Source organism: Empidonax traillii, unplaced genomic scaffold (assembly GCF_003031625.1).
Source record: "Empidonax traillii isolate 1590-97213 ecotype Southwest subspecies unplaced genomic scaffold, ASM303162v1 scaffold5:size3517227, whole genome shotgun sequence".
In the NCBI taxonomy this organism is placed as follows: domain Eukaryota; kingdom Metazoa; phylum Chordata; class Aves; order Passeriformes; family Tyrannidae; genus Empidonax; species Empidonax traillii.
The window spans coordinates 502,945-521,565 of record NW_020955198.1 but is presented as its reverse complement, the minus strand read 5'-3'; the positions used below and the strand labels follow the sequence as shown (position 1 = coordinate 521,565).

At 40.2% G+C, this 18,621-nt stretch overlaps 1 protein-coding gene across 2 annotated transcripts in view; it reads right to left on the bottom strand.

Moving 5' to 3' along the window:
- The window catches only part of LY75 (lymphocyte antigen 75), a 41,570-nt gene extending 32,880 nt beyond the window's left edge, over positions 1–8,690 (bottom strand). For both annotated transcript variants that reach the window (XM_027878523.1, XM_027878530.1), the window contains exons 1-7: positions 8,585–8,690; positions 6,031–6,405; positions 4,884–5,057; positions 4,475–4,639; positions 3,784–3,894; positions 2,147–2,287; positions 374–562 (exon numbers count right to left, since the gene is read on the bottom strand). In XM_027878523.1, coding sequence (XP_027734324.1) covers positions 374–562; positions 2,147–2,287; positions 3,784–3,894; positions 4,475–4,639; positions 4,884–5,057; positions 6,031–6,405; positions 8,585–8,669 — 1,240 coding nt within the window. In that variant the 5' untranslated portion in view covers positions 8,670–8,690. The remainder of the gene's footprint in view (positions 1–373; positions 563–2,146; positions 2,288–3,783; positions 3,895–4,474; positions 4,640–4,883; positions 5,058–6,030; positions 6,406–8,584) is intronic.
- Positions 8,691–18,621: the final 9,931 nt, after the last annotated feature.

Sequence of the window (18,621 nt, the reverse complement as noted above, 5' to 3'; positions counted from 1 at the left end):
TGAAGCTCAACCAAATTTAATTTTACGAGTGTAGGTAAAGATGCAACACAGAGATCCAGCAGTCAAAATACTGACCCAAATATTTACTATTCTCTTTGAATGAGGAAATTAAACACAAAGTATTAAGAACCTAGAAGTAGGTTAGCCCAGTAAATAAATAAATAAATAGACAGATCAAATGAAAACAAGAGCTAACACAGAGGGCCTGGATCTGAACAGCAACATTCAGCACCAGCCTGAGTACAAGCTCAGAATGAACACCTGCATTTAAAAGCAAGAGGTCACGACAAGCTTATGCTAGAACATGGAAAGTAGTTTGAAATTTATGGTGTGCACCACTTAGTGCTCGACCTTTACAACCATCTCAACTCACCATTATGAAGCCTTGTAACAACCAGTTCAACATCTGCTAATGAGTGTATGCTGATGAGGTTACTCTTATTTGCTTTGCACAACTCATCTGCCGTGCTCCAAGGTGCCGGGTCATTTATCAGCATGTAGCAAGAGCCATCGTAGGGAAGCCAGCCCGAGTCACAGCGAGTATCCAAGTGTCTCCAATCCTCTATTAATGAAGAGAAATGGAATTAGAGGCTTTTGTTTTACTTCGGGTAGGGCAAGGGGTTGGCTTTAAATCCAGCAGCACCCTGAAAACAGCCAGAATGCAGCAATCAGAACGTGTTAACATCTCTTCAGAGCTAATCTTTTAAGAAAGGGCGACAGTTTAGTCAAACAAATAGACTACAAAGAGCAGCACCGTGAGGACTTATATAATATCTTGGGGCCATGTAGTAGGCAGAAGGAGAAAGAAGTTAATGTGAGTGAAAGTAAAAACCAGAATGCATTACATTAGGCTTAAGCTTTAGTGTAAGTGAAAGGTTCAAAAGTAATTGTAAGCAAGATTTCAAAAGCAACTAAAGATAAATCAAGTTAAGTCATTGCAGGATTGCAGCACACTTAGGGTTGTTTTTCCCCTCAAGATATTGAAGAATTCACACTGGTTTTAATGCATGCTGAAAAGGTATATACTAATAGCCCCTCTGGTTCAAAACACACTATAAAACATTCCAATCACAGGAATTTTGTTTTTTAATTAATAATACACTATATAAACACTGGCAATGACTCTACATAACCCACTGAGGAGCAAGAGAACAGATAAGAATTATTAACTGGCAACTAGTTTTCAGGGGATCATTTGAAAATTTGAATCAGTTTAGTTAAATTTAAATGGATTACTACTTTTTCCTCAAAGGCACACACCTTTCCAGGGGGAGCTGGAGAGAACATGCCTTAGTCAGAGACACTCCACGACACTTCGCCCCTGCACAACACTGCTTCTTCATCCCTCTTATCCCCTAGTCCTCCCTATTATCCAAGGACAATTACCTTCCAGTAAAAGTTTTTGCAGGAGATCCCTGCAAGCACGAGCCTTGGAAATTAGGTAAGCCCAAAGCACGCATGGAAGAACAGGTCATAGATATGGGAAGAGTTGGACATTTAGGTGAAGGTAAATGTCCAAAAGCATGGAAGCAGCTCTCTGTCACAGCTGGATACTGAAGGACTGTGTAAGTGAGTGCAGGTAAGGAGAAGGGAATAATTATCTCGTAAGAGCTGTTATGGATCCAGTAAAGATTACACACGGGGCAAGCTACCAACTCTTGCACTCTGATTTCCAGCGCTGGGCCAGATTTCAAAGGACAGTAAGGTTATTTAACTACTTCTATTTCAATTCAACAGAGTTTGATCCAAGACCCAGGTAAGTCCCACTTTATTTTAATACCCACCAAGAGTGAGAGAAACAGGCTTAAAGCAAAGATCGAAAGGTTCAAGGTGCAACTGCCAGTTCCAGACCTCCAGCAACACAAGAAAGAAGGCAAAAGCCATGGAAGAAAATATGATGAAAAGGGCAGGACCGTGCTGCAAAATGCTTTATGTGTGAATGAGAAAGCTGCAAAAAATAAAAACTGTTTGTGATGCATCATCTTGACACCAGAGAAACAGAGCTTGCTTCTGCTCTGCTAAAAAACCCAAAGCTGTTGCGAAAATGTTTTGGCAAAGATGCCTAAGAAGGCTTGGGGAGGGAAAAAAAAGACTCCATAAGTGAACATTATACTCACATTAAACTCAAAAATGAAAACTGTCCTACCTGGGAGACTTGAAACTTCACTGAGTGACTTCTTGCAAGTATATGGAAGTTGAGTCCCACAATGGTAACTCTGCCACTGACCTGAAGCAGCATTCATTACCACACAACTTGTCCCATCTAGTGGGGACAAACTCTGCATATCTATAGACAAGAACAAATAAAAACAGAACAGCACAAGTTATCAAACAGTAAGGCAGTAACTGCTTCATTTTACTACTGCTTTTCAATACAAGAATAACACACTTCACAGCAACTTGAATTTGAAGAAAACTTGCATCAAATGAAAACACCTGTCCTACCACAGGTCCTGCTGAAAGTTTTTTCTAAGAAAGTTTCAGAATCAAGGAATCTGGACTTCTTTTCCAATGTTTAATCATAGAACCAGGAGGAATGTTCTAGTTACAATACAACAAACCCTTGGCTGAGCACTTTCCCAGACTAGAAATATCTCAGGGGAGAACTGTTTTTGCAACCCTCAGTTTCCTTTGGCAGTTCCTTTGGCAGTCCCTTCCCACCCTCACTCCAAACACAGCTCCGCACTTTCTCTCATCGCTAATCGTAACCCTTACCTTAACAGAAATTTTAGGCAAGGCCCCAAATTAGAAATATCCCAGAAAATAACTTCTCTTTTTTGCAGTCTCCACCTTCCCTTGGAGCCCCTTTCCTAAAATAACTTTTTGGCTGTGACCTACAGAGAGCACCCAAGCTCTCCCTGTACTGGGTATGGTAAAGTATTTTCACGAGAGCAGTAAGTACGTATGCTATGACTGCAGACTAAATCGTGCCACTGTAGCTCAGGATAGTCTTGCCTCTAGCTCTGCATTACAGTTCTACAGTGTGATCACAGTTCCAGAAGAAGGTGCAGCCAGTAGTACAAGCAGCAAAGTTCTTAACCTTTCCAAAAGACAGACCACATTTGGAAAATCTCACAGAAATTACTTAGTAAAGCTTTCAAAGAAGTAACAGAAACCACTTATCAACTTTTCACAGAACTCCTGCTGCAGTACTATTCTAGATAGCAAAGGGAAAAAAAGAGAAAATCACTTTAAAAAGTTCAAATTCAGCTTGAGTGACAGAACAGTATTATCTTCAGTATTCCCAACGATTATTTCTCCAGGATTCTCATATATATCCATGATGTATTTGTGCGAATATTACAAATTCTTTCTGAAAATTCCTAACAAACAAGAGTCTCACCAACCTTACTAGGATCTTTGGAGTAATTAAAAAAGGTTTTTCAAAGGTTTTATATTCCTTTCATCTTCACCTCGAAACAAATTTAAGTAATCTTGAAGTTTAAAAACAGAAGTTAAGCTTCTAAGTAATGTCAGTCCTTGCACATACACCAAGAGTCATAATATTTGAGAAAAGTCAATGCCATTCTGTCAGTGGAAGGAGAAATTTAGCAGCCAGGAAAGCTGTGGATTCTTTACTAAAAGGGACTTCAAAAACTATTTAAGTTTTACATTTTTAGAGATTTATTAACCTAATTAGCCACAAATATAGAATGCGAATGGAAAGATTCACTGGCTCGGAGGAAAAGATGTTTCTGAAAATGGAATGAGAAGGGAAAAAAAAACCTGTAAAATACTAGTTACTGCTGTGAATATTGTTAATACCACCAGAAATATCAGTACCTGGATGCCAGTTGACAAAATTCAAAGGTTTGTGATCTGACCACTGCCAACCTCCAGAAACGTCCAGTTGATTTAAACCAATCCAGAAGATCTCAGCGATGTCATCCTTGGCTGGAGATTTTTTTTTTTTAAAGAAAACCATTAGTATAAAATGCTCATCTTTTATTGGTCTCTTTGAAATTAAAAATGTGATCTGAAATAGTAGGCATTTAAGGAAAGAAAGACTGCTACTGTAATCAGACGTGCAAACTTTCTGGAACTGATGAGAAACTTATCCACATAAGCCTTCCCTGCCAATGCCTTCCGATGTTTTTCCTTTGGTTTTACAGTTCCAGAGGCACACGGATAATTCCTCCAGACCAAGACTGAACATCAGTGAGGACAATTTCATAACAAGTGAGTAACATGCTGCTAAAACACCAACTGTCATTCTGGTCTGCATTTGAGATTGTGGGGACATTCCTAATTACAAATATGAACAACTAAGCGCTACAAGGAAATCATACACATAAATTTTAAAAACACTGTAAAGTGAGATCACCTTAGTTTTGCTACACAAATGAAAATCAAAACATTTTAAGTACAATGAAGTTTTAACCTAGAATTTTAGGATAGAAATTAAAATGCTGAGTCCACTTTATGTTAATTTATCCAGATATCCTAATATTCATATGTGAATAATTACACCTACCTTGTATGTAACTTAATTCAGATGCATCTTGGATGCTAAGTAAATCTCCTCCTTGCCTTTGACATGAAATATAAGCTTCCTTCCAAGAAAGAGCAGACTGTGTATTAAACTGATAGCAATTTTTAGACCCTGGATCCTGTTCCCAGATATCATGACAGCCATCCTCTGTTTAAAGGAAGCAGAAGGTACTTGTAACTACAACTATATGGAAACATTATGAACGTTTCAAAAGAAAAACTTTTGAATATTGAAGGTCTATTGATTTTTATATCAGTCATCAAAAATACTGCAGAGTAAATCAATGCTGCAATAGAAAAGCTTTTATCCAGCTTAACAGCAACATGGTGGAGCCCCACATGTGTGAGGTAACAGAATGCTTTTAGGATGTTCATTTAGAAACCCAACATGCCTGGTTGTAAGCAGATTCCCCACTTTCCGTCACGAGTGTAATCTTCAGATGTGGCGCACCATTTCCCACCCATATGGGTTTCATCCTGAATGCAGTCATGATGCCATGTTTTATTATACAGAAAGGGGAACTCGCAGGGTTTTCCATATGAGTTGCCATCTTTGGTATAAACCTCTGCAGGAAAAAAAAGAAAAAAAAAAAAGTAAATATAAGTTGCCTAGGGATGGAAATGGCAGCAAAATGTTTCTGCTTGTACAGACACAGTTAACTTAAAACCATGCAAATCACACTTGTGGTCTTAAAATACTGTATCTTGTTATTACAGATAATATAAAGCAATGCCAGAACTGAAACAAATTATGCAAAAATATTTTTCTGTACTTTTTCTTCTGCGAAACAGCAAAAAATTGTTTCCCCCATCCTGGTAAGTTAGGAATAAATTCACTGTCCTACTGAAATCTTGGTGGTTTGCACAGAGTCCTTCAGAACAAGGCTCTAGGAATCAACACACACAGGAAGGGGAAAACTTATCAAATTGGAGCCTACTGGGCTCTTCAGACTGGCCACTTTGAACAATCCAAATACAAAGAAAATTCTGCCTTTAAATACGGTAAAGCAAGCTTTCACCACTTCTTCCAGTAAGCATGAGATTTACGATGAGACTGGCTTCCATGGCAAGTGGACAGACTATCACACCAAAGTGAATGGATTGCTCCCAACAGTCCAGCAGGCTGTGAGCTAGCAGCATGTTCTGGACTTGACTGTACAGCTACCAGCAAAGCAAATATACTCAAACCCTCCTAACAGCAAAATTCCTATTGTGGTGAAGAAGAAAGTGGCAGTTCTGATATAAGGTGTATGATATTTAATAATTAAATATGTTTGCACTCAAATATGGGGGGAGGGATTTAAACCTGCAAAGAAAGCCACTCGATAACACAACTTCTGCAGTTGTGCATGGTTACTTTTATTAAAGACCACTGAAGTTTCATATTTCGATATCAGTGTCTCTCTACAGCCAAACATTCTATTGCTTTACTGATCAGTCTTTTCACACAATTAATTTCAATAACTTATCAGCACAGATATACTCAAAAAGCCCTTAACAAATAAAAAAATCTCCAAACCTCTGTAAAAACTTACTTACCGTGGTAAGGGTACCGACATATATCACTGGAAGAACTGTTGCTTCTCCACTGGTCTGTTGCATTTATGCTTGCAGTCACATAGGTATTCTTGATAGTCACTTTGTACTGAGATGCACCAATGATGGAAGCATCAGCACATCGCCACCACAGCATTAATTCTGAGTTACAATCAACCATTTTCAGGCGAGACACTGATTTCGTGAATATATCAAGTCCCAGGCACTGCTTGGACCCCAAGTGAAAGAGGCGATTCTGGGATACCCATTTCCATAAAGCTTCACTTGTCTCCCTGCAGTCATCTATCACTATCCATGAGTTTTTAACTTGTATGCACTTGTTCTCTTTGTCATGGCGAATGGTAAAAGCATCATTGCCTGTATAAGAACAAAAAAATATCCACATATGGCTATGATTCAGCATCATTTTCACAGGGAGCTAATTTTCAAAAGGGTAATCACATTCTGAGAGATGCTACCAGAAAAGTACAGCAACTACGGTTCGTACATTAAACTACCTCTTCCGTGTAAGCCCCATTCAGTACATTTTACTCTTCAGTGAGTACTCTACTTCCAGGGGAAAACAGCTCTTTCAAAGTCTTTATAAGAGGAGAGACAAAATGAGACTTCTAAGTTTAATTTTATTGATGAGAATTCTTCCTTTTTATTTAAGATATACTGATTGGATCAACTTCTGATTATTTTGCAAGCTTAATGGGTAAAGAATCTGGTCTTCATGCCTATCTGCAAGTGCAGTTACACGTTGCAGACACCAAAAAGTATAGTAATAATCTTCACTTAATAAGTACTTTTTTTTTTAACTTTTTAACTTTTTTAACTTTTTAACTTTTTTTTTTTGACAGGTTAACATGTGAACCAGTTTGTAGTGCAACTGCAGTATTACTACAAAAACTGGCACTGCTTCGAGGAGAGGGTTTTAGAAAGATTATCCTACCAAAGATTAGGAGTCTCAGTTTAAAAATCATATAGGCACCCTAGTTTCATTTTCAGTTGTGATGAGTTTCATTTTCAGTTATGACGCAGTCATAAGAAAAAAAATAAGGCAAAGTATACAACTTAAAAAAATATATGGATCATCCTCCTCTTACAAGCTAACACATCTGCCAGTATAATAACACTTCTGACAAGTGGCAGTAGGTTTAAGCTAACCATGAAAAAAATGACCTAAAGTTATTTCTACGCTACAATAAAGATGGTTTCACAGTGCGAAACTTTTCACTGATCAGGCTGATATGGACCTTGGCTGTCCCAGACCCACAAAGCTATTTCTCTGCTGCTTAAATAAGGAATCTGCTGAGTAGTGTTTTGTATTTAATAGCAATGCACTGTCAATCACATTCCTACTGCGTTTTTCTATTATGAGTTAATAATAGGTTTGGCTGAACAGCAAGGAAAATATTCAGTGATGTTATGCAGTGAATTTTACCACTACTTCCCAGTATACTCATGAATTTTCCCCTGTGTAAGTGCCAAATAGTATCTAAATAGTACTGAGCTAGTCACACTCTAAAGAATAATCTCTAAGTCAGACACCTACTGCAGTGACTTTTTCTAAATAGCACATTTCAAACAACTGTCCCTGTCAGCCTATTAACTAAGACATTTTAACAACCAAACCCACTTTTGTGGTATCTTTCAAGTCTAGGCTTTTTGCTATATCTGCTTTTTGCATTCTATTCTCCCCTCCTGACTTTTTTCCTTTTTCTGATTTCTTGTGAGAAGCGGCTGAAGACACGTTACATCTTCTTTCACTTCTTCTCCCACAACCCTCATGCTGATGTCAAGTACAAAATAACTTTTTAAAACTTCCACAGAAAAACTGCTGGTGGTGTCTCAGCAGATCTCTCTGTACAGCAATTTCTGAATACTCAATTAGTCCAGTTCAACACTCCTGGTCATGAAGTTTTACTTGACGTCTTCAGCTACAAACCCTACCCTGTTACTGTCATTAGGATATAGAAAATACGTCAGCTGCAACTACTTAGTGAGGAGCTCAATTTGTTTCCCAGCAGCTCTCACCAAGCTATGGCTTTGGCTTACAAGAATTTGATCAACGTGAAACTCTTCCACCTGCTTTCTGTGGGACAGGGGAAGCCTCCCTCCTGTCTCTCCCTGAGCACAAAGCGGCGGGACGCCCTGCCTAGGACCGGCCCGGGTCCGGGTTATTCCTCTCCCCGAGGTGTTCGGCCAAAGGCCGCGGCCCGGCCCGGGGCGGCCCCGGCCCCCCGGGCACCTTCGGGAACGTGGCAGCCGAGGCCGGTGGAGCAGCGCCGGCTTTCGCGTGGCCACGGGCGAAGCGCATGGTCCGTGAGGGAAATTCGGGGGCTTTCCCTGCCTTTTTCCCTATACCAAATAAGTTTCCCCAGGTTGTTTCCACTCAGTTGGACGTTGCCGCCCGGCGGACCGGCCGAAGCGGAAGGCCCGTCCCAGCGCCGCCTCGCCCGCTCTGCCGCCCGCCGGGGCGGAGAAGGTCCCGCCGCGCCCCGCCGCGCCCCCGCGCACCGCCTCCCCCTCGCACGGCGGGCGCCCGGCTCACCTGCGGGGTCCCCCCTGGCCGCGCAGCAGAGCAGGAGCAGGGCGAGGCCGCAGAAGGGCAGGCAGAGCCCCGCCGCCCGCGCCATGGTCCCCCCGCGGCGCGCAGGCTGCGCGGAGCGGCCGCGCTGCCGGGCTCGCTCTGCCCGAGCGGCGCGCCCCGGCCCCGCCAGCGCCGCCCCATTGGCCGCCCCGCCGCGCGTCACTTGTTGCCAGGAGAAAAGTGGCCCCGAGGTTGGGGCGAGGCGGGGCTCGGCCCCGGCGGGAGCGGGGCTGCGGGTGGGGCAAGTCAAGCGCAGGGGAGGGAAAGAGGAATCGCAAGTGAAAACATAGGGGTAAAGGTGAAGGGGAACTGCGGAGAAGGAGAGGGAAAAAAAAAAGGAGAAAGAAAGAAAGAAAAGAAAAAAGAAGAAAAGAAAGAAAAAGAGAAGAAAGAAAAGAAAGAAAGAGGAAGAAAGAGAAAAGCAGACTGAATTGTCATGAGCTAAAACTTAAAAACAAACAAACAAACAAACAACTTTTTAGAAGTTCAGTTGGGGAGAAAGAAGGTAAAGTGTGAGTGTTAGAAGTGTGGAAAAGGAAAAAAAGTGAAGAGAATATTCCAAAATTAACAAACACACCACAGTAAAGTATCTAAAATTGTACAAATAATACATTTTTATAGCATCACACTGTGATCCTCAAACCCCTCTGGCTGAGGAGCCATGAGCTGTCAGGCCTGGTGTGATCACCATGATGCCCTCTGCTGAATTTCCATAGGGAAATTTTAGCAGCTAAAATTGCAACTTTCTCACCTGTCCCTGCTAAGGGAGATGGATGGAAGGGATGAGACTGTGCGCAGTTGAAATAATTGTCACTGACAAAATTTTGGTACTTGCAATAGGAAGTTACAGAAACCAAAAGTAAAAACACAAAGATGCCAAGAACCAGTTGGCCTGAAGGAGGAAAAGAGAATGAAGGGAAACTGATAGAAACTATGTAAAATAAAATGTCTGTATTATAGCTGCATGCTAAGTGATTTGGTGCTAAGTGATTTTGGTGATTTGGCTGTATAGCTCGAGCCCCAGCTGTTTAAAAAAGCATTTGCTAGGAAAACCTATTTTGATTAGACTTGGAGAAGCAATTGTTCAGGGAAGGAAATACTAGGTTTTCATAAAGATGGGAAATGTAATATGCAGTCTATTTTATGTTTTCAAATGTGCCCATCATGTAGGAATCCGGACATCTGGGGACACAGGATTTGAGGGTATTCCAGACTGGGAACTGAGTAGAAAGACAGTGAAGAAAACCAGGCACTTGCAAGTTAGCGAATGGAAGTTGCTCCTGCTAGAAACAACAGAGCAACACCTGGCTGCCAAGGCAGGAGGTATTTGGAAAATTGGAAATCAGGTATAGGAGGAAAGGAGTCCATAGATGCAGTAAAATTCAAGCTGTGCTACCAGAAATAGTTCATTTTTGGTAAGAACAAAGCTTTAAAGTCTCCACATAGAGTGTGAGGCAGAAATTTCCCACTGGTTAGCTCATACAAAAGCAAGCTATTGAAACTAAAATTAAAAACATGGTGGGATGATGTGGGTTTTTTTTAAATAAAGCATCATAACAAGAAGCAGGTGTGAAACCTGCATTCCCATGAACCTTTCCAAATGCACGTTATTATCAATGTAATAACTGACTGTCCTAGTTTGGGTATGGTGAGTAGCAGATTTTAACTTTTAAACTAATAGGATGCAGGGCATATTTACTGAACCAGCACTTGTGAAATTAAAAGCATCCTACTTACCAAACGTGTCAGAAAATATGTGTATTAATAGAGGGGAGGTTCTCTTAAGGTGTAATAACATATGTAACATAAGTTCTCTGATATGTGCTTTGAATCTGAGATCCTTTTTTGTTTATTGGTTTATAAAATACCATGCTTGATAATACACAATCAGACTCTGATCATGACTCAAAAATTAAATAATACCCAAGGATAGGAAAAATGGCTGTTTGCATTGCTGCCTCTTGGTTTCAGTTCTGTGTGCATGTACTTGAATTCTGTCAAACATAAATGTAAGAGGATAAACATAACGTACAGCCCTGGTGAGCCCACCAGCCAATCAAAATTTTGGAAAGAACACGCAGGAAAAAATGAAAGTCAGTGGATGTCAAGTGATAGCCCATGGAATTGTAATACAATTTTCTGTTATTGAAAAAGTTGCTTTGTACTAAAGCTTATCAAAATTATAACAATGCCAAAGCCTACTTCTTAAAAGATTTATCCTAGCTTTATCAATGAGGCTTCTGAATTTAATGTGAGCTTCACAGCAGCATTACTCACAGCATAATTGGTGAGCAATTTTTGTATTGCAAGTCAAAAACATGATCATATCCTCATGAATACTTAAAACTCACTTCAAAGCAGAGCTAATGGCCAACCAAATTTCAACCATACCTGCAGAGATAACAAAATACAGAATTTCACATACAAGAGAGCCCCAACCACAGAATTGACAGTAATATACAGCAGCCAAGCAGACTACTTTGCTTTTCCAGTCAAAAAGCTTTTTGAGGTGCCAGCATCATGACTAAGAGCCTTGTATTTCTAGCAGGAGTCTTTGTTGCTTATCAACAGATAATTTATTTGCCTTTATGCCCATATGTTTGTAACAATAGCATTACCTGAAGAAAGTGTCAACACTTGTCTATCCATAAATCTCCACCCCATCTCTCTTCTGCTCACCACATGAAATAGCCACTTTGCATAAGCAACCTTCCTCCTTCTTTTACAATCAACACATGGTAATCCAGTTTTACTGGCTAAGTTGAGTGAATCTACATGTGCCAGTGAGCACAAAGGGAATGCTGGAAAAGCAAAAAGTTGTTACCTCCAGCATCTACCAAGAGTGGGAAGAGATTCTGGAGATGGCAACTTCTGCTTTACTCTGCTTCCCCCAGCAGTGACTTTGAAATTGGGACATCTGAACAGGAAACAGTAATTATCTATTACTTTTTTCACTTTGCAACATTGGTGCTTACAATACCTAAGTCCTTACAGAGAAAATAATAAAAACAAACCAAACCCAACAGCAAAATGACAGCTTACAAGAGTTACAGGAGCAGAGTTATTTCCTGAGGCAGAGAACTCTCTCTGAGAAAATAATGATGCCCACAAAGCAGCCAGCAGCCAAAGATTTAAGTGCTACCTGGACTACCATAAGTCTGTAAGTGCTACCATAACCACAGCTAAAAGCCAAATGATTCTTTTTTGACAGATACACAAGTTTACTCTGATTGAGTTATTCCCATACATGGCCATGAAAAATGTCACTAAAATTCAAAGGGGAGGTGACAAGCATCCAGCAACTGATTTGGATAGAGGCTCTATCCAAAGAGGTCTTTAAGCAGTAACTTCAACTTAGTTTTGCATTAACTCCACCTGTACAGTCTTTTCTTCATGGACACTTACTTTATTTGTTGGCTTGCTTTTTTAAGAACTGTTGAGATCTTAATTAATTTTCAACATTAAAGAATGTTTTGTTTTAGCAAAAAGGGAACACAAAAATGTTTTTTTCTCTGTTGTTGCTCTAGATTTCCTCTTTCAGTGGCAGCGCCCTACCTTTTCAGCACGTTATGAAACTGTTGTATTGCACAGTAAACTTAAGATGCAATCACATGATCTCTCAGCTGAGTTTTTATGTATTTCTTACATCTCTTCTACAGTATCTATATGAATCTTTGGCACGAGTTCCAAGGTTTTGAGGGTTTTATTGCATTTGAAGGGTTTATTATTGCTAGGGACCCTTACATTTGATATGTCACCATTCATAATAAATAAGCTAGATGTTATTATAGCATTTGAGAGACTGTTCTGTTTCTTTCACTGCCCCAAACATGATAGGTAACTTTCAGAAATAATAAAAGGACCTTTATTCTTATACTAACCTCCTTTTTTACTCAAATGTGACAGTGGCAACTTGGGTAGTGCTGCCTCTGGTTCTGCCCTGATGCATATTCAAACTTAGATTAGACAAGGCCCGCTGAAATACTAGAAACGACTGTCAGAAATAAGACAAAGAAAGGAGTGTGAGCACACCCACATTGTATCTTTATTGATAGCGGGGAACATCTTTCTCTGGATATTGGTTTGGCTTTGACTCCTGCCAGGATCTCTGTGTGCTCCTGAAACAATGACAAAATAATATAAGCAATACTTTAACATTGAGAGAATTGCTTAAAATTTAAAGTAGTAAATGATACTCTTTTACAGCACTTTAAAAAGGGGTCTCTGACACCTGTACCATGCAATTTTAACAGAAATTGTGCTTCAGTTTAGTTGCTCTACTGGCAGAATTAATATGCTCAATCTCTTCAAAAGCTGTTCCCTGTTGTCACTGTGCCAGTGTGGGATTATTACTCAAATTATGATTGTGGAAGCTGGAAACTCAGATGATATTTTGTACCTCATTACATTTGTTGCCAAAAAATGCTTTAAAGGGTTGGTTTAAAAGAAAATCAGTTTTAATTTGGAAAACATTTTTTAAGAAAACACAAAATAATTCAGAAGGAAGAGCTTCCAATTTTAAATTTAAAAGCTTTTTTACTTTTTTGAGACATACAAAGCAGAACAATTCCCTAAAAGTGCTGGGGAAGAGCCTATAGTTTTGTGTCTCACTTTTTTTGGAGCTAAAATTCATCCAAGTCCAATGGCACTCTCCAAAATGCCCCCACTACCTTATGTTTGATCAGAAAGGGGCAAACTTTCAATATGCACATGAGAGGATGGTTTAAAGAACAAAATTCCAGATTGATCTGAACTTGGAAGCACTTTTAAGATAAAAAGAGCCCGTATGGAAAGTGTGGACTCACTAGGGGCTAAGCTGCTGGCATTTAAAGGTTGTGATTGATTAAGGTATACACTGGAGAGCAGCAGGTGCGGGGAACACACAGTTCAATATGCCATCAGCAAAGGCTTAGAAATTGTGGCTTTCTGAGTGCAGGAGAAGCCAGAGAGAGGAATGGAAAATAAGAAAAATGCCTTTCCAATGGGAGATGAAGGAGGAAACAAACACTGGAACAACACATACTTCTAATACAAATGCTAAAAATCCAATGAATAAGTGGAGGAAAATCAAGTGTCTAGTCTTACATGAAGAGAATGACATGCTACACACATGCAGGAAAAAGCAGAACCAGAATATAAAATATACAGAAAAAGTAAGAGTCACCTCTGGTGCTGATGAGGTAACAAAATTTATTACTGAGATCTTATAATCAAATTAACAAAATAGGAACCCAGCAGGTGACACAGAATGCCAGTGGACTAAAATATCAGCTTTAAGCAATGTCCTGATTCTGCAGACTGCCTGCCTGACGAGGAGACCAGTGAGGGTATGCTGAGAGAGATGAGATGGGCAAAGGGGGTAGGAAATACAATCAACAGTGTACTTCAGGTAACCTGCTATTGTCTGGACACTGCAGCATTTCTGTGCAACACAGACTATGTTAGACTCCATCAATACTGCTTCAGAGAACAGTAGGACAGGGAAGCCACAGAAGAGATGCAGCCCCTTGTTTGGTCCTTATTTATGTGCAAGATATTGACCTACATCTTCAGCTCATGGTTTCTATTCCTGTGTTTACATTCAGAATTCCCACAGGCTTGACAAAGGCCATGCAGTTACAGCAGTTGCACCCAGTTTCAAACAGAACTGAGACAGCAATGAGAAAACTTGTGAAGAGGAAACAAAAAGGAGATGCTAGGAACAGCAAAGTCTTAAAGTTGGAGCTGAACTTCCTGAAGGATGCATAACACAGCATCAGTATATGCCATCTACTAAAGTCTTGAGAACTGACAAAACAAAGTGGGCACCAATAATCTCATCACAGGGTAGATTATTAGAAGTCAAAAGTCTTCTCCAAATGCAAAAACACAGAAAGGATCATAAACCAACATGTTAAAGAAGAACAGAGGTAAAGAACAACAAAAAAGTATGAGCAGCAACTAGTAAAAGGAACCCCAGTTAATGTTAAATCTTTCCTTAGAAGTGTCAAGACTGAGAAGCACACTAGAGTCTAACAGCTCAATGACAATGCAGAGTAAAAAAGAGGAGAGGCCAAAACATTTCCAGGGAAGCTAAATGGTGTATTTGCATGTGTTCACTGGAATAAGCAGGCAATCCCCATACTTGAACCCTTCTTTTTGATACTCAGCAGAAACTTTTCCTCAAAGTATGCTAACTGGGAAAGGCATCCAAGGTAGGCAGAGTAAGAAATCCCCAGGCATCTGAGCTTTCTAAGTGAGTGCTGAGCAATGAGAAAGAGCAGATCTATTAATGGGCCTGCCTTTCTCTTCACACTTTCTATGTGATTGGAGTCTGGAGGGTGGCAGTGTGACACCAATCTCTAAAAAAATTTCCAGGGGGGGAAAGAGGCAATAGTTTTGAACAATAATAAAGGCTGGCAAGCCTAATATCTGTGCCAGGCAAAGCAGGAGAAACTGCAATAAAGGATAGAATTTGTGTGCACCTGGATAAATATGATATATTTGGGTAGTGCCAACGTATCTTCTCTAAATGTAGTATTTACCATCTAGGCCTCTAGACAGGTTTTTGATGAGGTCAGCAAGCACACAGATGAGTGATCTGGCTGACATGGTCCACCATTTATTTTTTAATCTGGATGAAACTCCTACTGGGTGAACAAATCAGCAGGCACTCCTCACAGGAACTTGCTGTTTGGATTTTTCTATTGATTTGAGGGGGCTTTGTTGTATTTGCACTTTACTCATAATTTCTGTGAGTGAGTCTGAAATAGCTTTTGTTATTACCCACAGCTTACATGAACAAGAACTACCTGTCTGTGACTCAACACTCACACAACTTAAGATAAAGTTTGTGGGTGGACAGTGCATATAAATGAGTTTATAGAACTTCTCTCTGTGCTTGACACCACAGATAAATTAGGGAGAGACTATGAGAGTATTGCTATCAGCTTTTCATCACCACACAAGTACTGCTGGTGAGCTAGTTTCAGGTGCTTGACACAGAATACACGAGAAAGAATGTGAAAGATGAAGATAGCACAGAGCAGCACAGATCCCTTATGACTCAGATCTGCAGTGCTCTGCATGCGCACCAACCATTAATAAGCTTCTAGGTGAAATTTCTGAGTAGATTTTAAACTATAAAGGCTTCATGATTTGGTCACTTCAGAGATCACCTCTGTGTGTGACATACTTCTATTGTGGAGATCATTAGTCATGTCCAAGTTGAACCTGTTCCTCCTTTGAAAAACCAAAGACTACTCTCTTTCCCTTGCTGAGGCTCTCAAGGACTAAGCCTGCTCTTTATGGTAGCCTACGGAAGACATATTTAGCAATGCTGCATGAGCATCTCTAGTTATATTTTTAAATGTCAAAAAAAGAGAAGGTAGTAACATTGTAAAACCAGTAAAATACCTAAACAGTACTATTATCACTCTTTGATTTGTATATGTCTTAATTCTCAATATATCTAAATAAATCACAAAATTATTTAAAAAAAATGAACAGAAGGTTGTAGTAGTGAAGTGTGTGTAGAGTTGTAGTTAGCTATCTATTTTATTGATGCTTACTTAAATAGTCCTATTACTTTTAGGTGTGCATCTACATTTATATTTCTTTTTGGAGGCAATAATGTGCCCACAGTATTAAACCATCAATTTTTATATATATTCAATTAAACAGCAGCACTTCATTTTATGAAGTCCATAAGTTTCTTAAGGAATAACCTGAACTGGATCTATCATGGGCAGTATTTAAATGCCCCCACTGGAACCTGTGGACCATAACTGAAGTCCTATCAGCATGCGAAAACTTTGGAAACATTAGAAAACTCTTTATAAATGGTGAACCTGAAAGAAATATTCAGATGCTGTTGAAACGAATAGAAGTAACTAAGTCAAAGAGTCACAGGGTCTGTAGAGATCATTTAGCACACCACACTGACTTGCTTAGAGTCAACTAGAGCAGATTGTCCAGGTCTGATTCATGTTGCATTTTTAATATCACCACAAATGGAGACTTCTCAACCTCTCTGGACAATCTGCTCCAGTGTTAGATGGACACCACAGTTAGAAAAAATCATTTTCTTCTGTTTAAAGAAAAAATTCCTGTAGTGAGGTTTGTGCCTCTTGTTCCTTCCCTGAATGCCACTGAGTAGAGTCCAGTTTCATCTTCTTTACTCTCCCCAACTTTAGATATTTAGATCCACTGATAAGATCTCCCTGAGCCTTCTCTCCTCTAGCTCTCAGCCACTCCTCACATGACAAACGCTCCAGTCCCATAATCATCTTTGTGGCTTTCTGCTGGATTCAGTCCAGTAAAACCATATTTTTCCTGCACTAGGAACTCCATAACTAGATCCAGCACTCCAGATGTGTCTTAATGCTGAGTAGGGGAAAATGATCACCCACCTCAACCTGCTGGCAACACTCCTCCTAGTGCAGTCCAGGGCCGCCTTTGCCACAAGGGCACACTGCTGGCACATGTTCAAGCTGGCGTTCACCAGAGCTCCCAGGACCTTTTCTGTAAAGCTACTTCCCAGCCAGTTGGTCCTCAGCCCCTAGTAATGCGTGAGGGGACATTACTCAACATGTGCAGGATTTGGCATTTCCCTTTGTTAATTTTCATGAGATTTCTCTTGACTGATTTATCCAGCTTGCTAAGATCCTCCTGAATGGCAGCACAACCATCTGGTGTATCAGCCACTCCTCCTAGTCTTCAACTGTCTGCAAACTTGCTGAGGGTGCACTCTCTTCCATTATCCAGGATCATTAATGAGGGTGCTCAACAATATTAGTCCCAGCATTGATTTCAGGAGTACACCATTAGTGACTGGCCTCCAGCTGGGTTTTGTGCCACTGATTATAATCTCTTGAGCCTGGCATTTCAGCCAGTTTTCAATCTACTTCATTATCTACTTGTCTAGTCAGCAGTTGGTTAATAAGGATACAGCCAGTGATGAAAGCCCTGATAAAGTTAAGATAATTAAAATCCTCTGCTCTCTCCCCATCCAAGCTAGTCATTTCATCATAGAAGGCTATCAGACTGGTCAGGCATGATTTTCCTCTTCATATATCCATACTGATGACTCCCAATGATCTTCACATTCTTGATATATTTTGAAATGGTTTCCAGAATGATTTGCTCCAAAACTTTCCTGGGTATCGAGATAATGCTGACTGGCCTGTAGTTGTGGATGCAGCCCACTGGGTCCCATGAACTTTTTTGTGTCCAGCTTGTTTAAATGTTTTGATCTTCTCTACTGAGGCTAAATCTTCATTGCTCCAGATGCTCCCACTGGTCTCCAGGGACCTAGGATTCCTGAAAACAAATCTTACTAGTAAAGACAGATGAAGAAGACATAGAGTACCTCTGACTTTTCCACATCCTGTGTTACCACCACCCTACTCAGCACCAGGCTCACATTTTCTCTAGTCTTCCTTTTCCTGCCAATACACTTGCAGAAGTCTGAATAGTGCAGAGCTATTCATGTCCTCACTTTTCTCTAAATTGTGTCAAAGCACTGTTCCCCTAGGAGAGTTCCCAGACAGAGAAAGAGAAGATGCTGTTGTGCCCTTTTTAACAAATATATGACAGTTTGAACGTTTGCTATGACAGACTCAAATGCAATCCCTTTTTCTATAAGGAATCTGAACCTAAATTGATCCAGATTAATTCAGTAACTACCAGGCTAAAGTGAGTGCTCAGTGTTTCCTTTCAGAGCTGATGCAGTTTATTCAAAGCACTGAAGTATTTATTAGAGCACAAAGTGGAATTCATGGATCTCTCTTCTGTGTCCCCACAAACAAGTACTGCTACTAGTGGAGTACAGTCTCATTCGTACCCTCATGGTGACCTGTTGAACGTTTACTTATTGGTATAAAGTCCGACAGCTAAACTATTTTCCCTTTGCAAATCTACCCCTTGAGCTGACAACTTGAAGTCTTCATGGAGGCAAAGTGCTGAAAGTATATTGATTTTAACTTTAACTCAGGCACAGACATGGAATGCAATTGTGA